Source organism: Nicotiana sylvestris, chromosome 11, assembly GCF_000393655.2.
Source record: "Nicotiana sylvestris chromosome 11, ASM39365v2, whole genome shotgun sequence".
Lineage (NCBI taxonomy): Eukaryota > Viridiplantae > Streptophyta > Magnoliopsida > Solanales > Solanaceae > Nicotiana > Nicotiana sylvestris.
Genome location: NC_091067.1, coordinates 111,330,733 through 111,336,650, shown reverse-complemented (window position 1 = coordinate 111,336,650; position 5,918 = coordinate 111,330,733). Strand labels below are relative to the sequence as shown.

The 5,918-nt window shown below is 31.2% G+C and overlaps 1 protein-coding gene across 1 annotated transcript; it reads right to left on the bottom strand.

The window, feature by feature from the left end:
- Positions 1–2,371: 2,371 nt before the first annotated feature.
- LOC104245400 (non-specific lipid transfer protein GPI-anchored 2-like) lies at positions 2,372–5,502 on the bottom strand. Its single transcript, XM_009801003.2, has 3 exons — positions 4,768–5,502; positions 3,136–3,198; positions 2,372–2,733 (listed from the first exon to the last, which is right to left on the bottom strand). Exons 1-3 carry the CDS (start codon positions 5,162–5,164, stop codon positions 2,612–2,614), a joined length of 582 nt encoding a protein of 193 aa, XP_009799305.1. The 5' UTR covers positions 5,165–5,502; the 3' UTR covers positions 2,372–2,611.
- Between the last annotated feature and the right edge of the window lie 416 nt (positions 5,503–5,918).

Sequence of the window (5,918 nt, the reverse complement as noted above, 5' to 3'; positions counted from 1 at the left end):
CAACTTTGAGAACTCATCTTTGTGCAATCAATATACACTGCACATCAATAATAATAAGATGGAATTATTTGGTTCCTGACCTTGAACCATTTGTGAGAGGAGAATGTAATATACTTTCGTATATAACCTATATCAAACTGATACAGATAACTTTGTTCTCATAAGCAATATTTTAGCTATTAAGTGGAGACACTCAATAAATTATTTTGTTAAACTGGTTGTGATGTAAGCCAACTTATCAAGATGAACTTCTTGAATAGAAAATTTGGAAATTATGCTCGAAATTAAACTATTGAGCAAGTTACCTCGCAAAATACCATGTTGCGAGTTAATAATAATTGCACATGTAACCATCTCATAGATGCATCTTATGTGGTATACATGGCAGGTGAATGAGCCCATATTCACTTTTGATATTTCCAGCATTCATGGGATTCAATCCCAATTTTAGTTGGTCTACTAATTAATAAGAACAAGCAATGTAAGAGAATTCGTAAAGAACTTTCTAGTTCTTTAATATTTACCCATGTGAATTCTCTATTATTTTTGCACACCATACTTAAATTGATATGGCTAACCCAAATGCTAACTGAATAAATTATCAATATTGATAAACTTCAAGTTTACATCATGACGTGTGCAATTATTAATAAACACCAAGTTTATTATGATATGAGTTTTTATATCAATAAACTTCTACTTTATTATGGCATTCTTTTGTTTGTATAATACAAACTGGAGAATAAAGCGGGTAACTTTTCACATACATATTACCCCGCTACAAATTGTAGTAGTAGAAGATATTAAACCTTTCCTTTATTTATAGTCTCAGTATGACCAACCGCTTTCGCGAATACTTTAGAAACTAAATTAGTTTCTTTGAGACTTACTACAACACAATATCTTATTGATAATCAATTTTATTTCTCCAAAATAGTGGTAATTGGCTCTTCCAGAGCTCTCAATTAATTTTGTACTACCATATATTTATTAACATCCATATGGTCATATATCTCTTTCAAGGAGAAAGTTATACCATTATGGTCATGGTCAAAATTATATGAAAGATATGTTTCTTGCATTATTGTTGTCCTTTAATAATCACATTGCCAAAATATTTTGGCGTACAATAGGTACGTGACCAATGACCATTCATGCCATAATAATGATATTATTTTCTTTTATCATCTCAAACCTTCATCTAGAGATGAGTGTGGTATATTCGCTACCACTAGCACGTTCATATTCTTTGAAGAATGAATATGTATTCATAAATCAGATGTTGTCACATTCACATCATGAATGGACCATAATCATCTATATGTGCTTTATAAAATCTCATGTCAAATCAATGACAAATATTACTTTCACAAAGTGAAAGATTATTTTGAGAATACTTATTATTCCCATTATCACAATGATGACGATTATAATTTCGTCTATTGCCACGTCCACATCCATTGATACCTTCACGATAATAATTTTATCTTCTTTCAGACTTATCACATATTGCTATCACATTCTCTTAAGGGAATGAGAATAGAGCAAATTCAATGGGACGGGTTTTCAATTCTTTGCCCACAATCATACATGAATTTGATCATGGCAGGGCATAGAAATTTTACCACTTTGGGTGGTTATAATTTCTTTCAAACTCCATTAGAGTTACAATCAAAATTTATCGTCTTTGTTTGTATTTAAAATCAAATTGTAGAATGTCAAGAATTTGAAAGAGAAAAGTAAAATGCTTACCTTAAATCCAGAATTTAATCATGAAGGAAGTTCATGGAACAATTGACAATCATTATGCTCAATCCCAAAGTTTCTACTCAATTGGTTAGAGTCTTGTGCTGATAACGTGTTATAAAATAATAAAAGAAGAAGAGTATTGCAGAGCAAAGTAGAGAGAGGAAATTCTTATTGATATGAGATGATTTACATTGAAATAGAACCCTCTATTTATAGGGAGAGAGTGACTTAGCCACCAAGTAATAAACCCTAGAATCTCTCTAAATATAGATATTCACCATAAATAGAATTCTATTTATAACAATAACTTGTATTTTAGAAAAAGTCATAGCTATATGTGTGGTTATATATGTTCTTGTTAAGGATAAAAAAATTGAAAAACAAATTCTTGTTCATAGATTTATGGTAGAGAGTCTATTAAAATTACTCTACCATCACAGTTCTTCGATAGTTGTGGCTTGAAAAAATGCATCAAGAATTTGATGAACGAAATCTGCTGAAAAGAAGCAACTTTTAGCTGAGTCGTGAGCTACAATGTTATGTGCATCGTTATCCAAACTGAAGAATATTACCACAGATTGCAACTTTGTAGAACCCAAAGGCAAACAAGTGGCAGTCTCAATTTCTCAACAAATAACAATTTAATGTAAAACAAAAGTCGTAGTAAAACATTACAGAATAACAATATGCAAATATCATCGATGTCACTAGAAATCAAGAATGATTTGAACGTGAAAAAGATAATGAGAAATTACAAAATAGAAACTCTCTAAGAGTTTATTGGTGTCCTCTAAGAATGATCCAAATTTTAGTATCTACCAAGAATTCAAAGGGTCAATTCCAAGAAAGAATTGTAGTCGAATCAGAAAATAGTTGTGAAAAACATAATTCCAAAGCCAAGAACGATGTTCATCTTGGAGAATGACATGGTTTGAGCTGCATTTTTATCGTTGTTCTCAGTTGTAGGGCTTGAGGCCAATCCTCCTGTGGAAAGAGAGAAAGGGTTAGAAAAATGGTATATTTACACTATCAGTGTATTTTAATTTGCTGTAAAAAAGGTTAGAAAGTTGGTATTTTTGCATTATCAGTGTATTTTAATTTGTGGTAAGAAAAAACTATCTTGATTTTTAGGTTATTAATCCCACTTTGTACGGACGATTTTCCGTGATTATATTTTAGGTGACATAATAAAAAAATATGCATGATACAAAATCACTTTCTAATATTGGGTAAAAAAGAACTATGTAAACTTTAAATGTTGTAAATTTTCGTTTACGTATTTTAAAATGTTTCTTTTAAAGCTATCTTTCTGTGGTTGTTGAATTACCTTTTAGAGAAAAAGGTAAATATTAAATTATTTAAGCACAAATAGATAAATAACTTTACCAGGTGAAAGAGCAGGAGCTAATTCATCACTTGTTGTTGGAGCTGCAACTGGAATACCTAAAGCTGAAAAGCAAAAACAAAAATTTAAAAATAATCCGTCAGATCCAACCTCCAAGTTGGAGCAAATTCTTTTTTTAGCTTGAATTTCAAGATATATATATATATATATATATAACCCAAAATTTGGGGGGAAACAAAAGGAAGTTTATAGAATATTAGTTTTTTTATTATGCAGTTTGCAGATAGACAACAGTTTATCACATCCTAATAACTAAAAAGAAAACAAAAGTTACGTAGTATATTGTTTCGGTTTCTATATTTGAAGTCTCACTGTATGGGTGTTATAAATGTTTTGGTGAATGTCTCAATCAATACATAAAACTAATATTACACAGCACTGCTATATAATAATATTATCTATAAGAGATATCACATAAGAGCTTAATAAATAAAGAAATTATGTATGCAGTTTTCACTTAATTATGAGTACATGGTTAATACTATTTAATCGTGATTGATGTAACTTATTACCTACGGATAGACCTCACATTATAATCTTATAGAAAATTTTACAATGTAATTTTTGGACGCAAAGAAATAAGATAGGAAGAAATGGTGCATTTATTGGTTTTTCGATGAGCCTGCCAATCTGGTTGGAAGTTGTGAACCAGCGGACTATAATGAAGACCATTAATTGGGCCACATTCTCCCCGCTCGCACTACACCAATAGTTTATTTGGTCAAAAATATAAAATTTACTTGTTTTGAAAAGTATTTTTCTCAAATTATTTTTGCCAATTTGTATTTAATTAATAATGTGAAAAATACATTTGACCCGCATTTAATGCTTGGTCAAACTTTTAAAAATTATTTTCAAGTATATTTTTTTTAAAAGTGTTTCAAAAAAAATGCTTTTGAAAAGAAGATATTTTTTTCCACTTCTAAAAAAGTTGCCCTGTCTCTTAAGAATTCAAGTTTAATTATTTATTTGTTCTTGAATCTTTCTCCTCACTTAATTTTCGTTTCAAGAATATTAGCATTAATTAAAATATAATTACTTCATCAATGCCATTATGTCATTTTCTTTCCTAATTTGAAAACAAAGTTTCCTCACATGCAAATCCCTTGAAATCTCCAACAAATTTAAGTCATAAACAGAAAAGTTAAGTCATAAACAGGGTCAAACAAATTGTTTTCTTACAATATCCTACAAGTATAAAGTTGCATACTGACCATAATCTAATTTCCTAATATTCTCTTAGGTAGGCCTCCGATCTGTCGTCCCCAAAAAATTTAAAAGGAAAAGGGTAAGTTACATATTTGGCCAGGCGACCAAAAATAATTACGTCTACTAGTCAAATATACAAATTATACATTAATATACAATATATATTATCATTTATTATTTTTTGAAGTAGCTATACAGTGTAATTTTCGTCTCGCAAGTTGTTTAAGAGGAAGATTAGATCAAGTTTTGTTCTGTATACAGTTTTTTGACAACAATTTTAAACAACAAACTATATCTGAAATTTACCTTTACTATCCATAACTCTCGAAGAAAATTTTATTCGTTTCCTCTGTAAAAAAAAGGGTAATAATCAAAGTATCGTATTAGAGAAAAAGAAGGGTTACCTGCGCAAGTGCTAACTGGTGGAGTTTCTACACTGCAAATATTAGGAAGTTTAAGAGCCCTACTAATATCAATCTGGACACCAAGTTTATCAGGATCACCAAGCAACTGACACAAGCAAATTGGGTTACTATCCACTAATCCAGCAAGTTCAGGGCAACACTCTTTATCTGGCTTAGTCAAGTTGCTTCCTTGTTCTACAAATGTTAGGCAACTTGACATGTTCACCAACACTGACAAGCAATCCAACCCGGGGCTCGGGGCGGCCGGGGCCATCGCCATCGATGGCCCTGAGACCGCTCCCATCGGTGATATTTGTGCTTCGCCGGACGAAACTAGAATTGAAAATAGGAGAAATGTGGTGGCAATGGCGCCGGTAATTTTGGTTGTTGAGGCCATTGATTTTGGTGGTGTTAGAAATGTGTGAGCAATGAAGTATAAGCAGGGTCAGAGATATAAAGAAGAAGTAGTAGTACTTATTATTGAGGTAGCTTGAATAGGGAAATGTGAATAGCTAACTTTTAGGTAGCCCAAAATTAAATTTTCCAACACCTACTACCAGACTATGTTTTAAAATTCTGCATTTATTCTTTCCTTTTTCCTTTTCTTTTCACATTCTCCATACAGTTTATGGCAAACTAAACTCTGGAAAATATGGTCCACCTCTAGTGATAAATCAATGAAGTGTTCTCAAGGGGTCAAATTACACATTGATGTGGGTGAATGAGTTGAGTGCTAGACGCCGCACAAGGAAATTAAAACTTGTATCACATATCCTTCTCTGTTTTTATTTTATATATGCCTTACTTTGACTATACACGGATTTAAGGTTGTAAAAGTGTGTGTAACATATCAAAAACAACATTTGAAATTTTGATTTTAAATATGATATTGTCACTTTTATAATGAAATGTTTGGAATTAAAAAATTACTACGTGTGGAAATGTGATATTTTAACAAACAAAAAACAAGAAATCCAGTGAAAATTCACATGCGAGGTTTGGGGAGAGTAATGTGTACACAGTCTTTATCCCTACCTTGAGAAATTAGATAGATTGTTTCCAATAGACCCTCGGCTCATAAGACTGAAAAAACAAAAAATTAAACGAGTAAGACACATAAATTGAAACGGTGAAAATAGTATATCATTTCA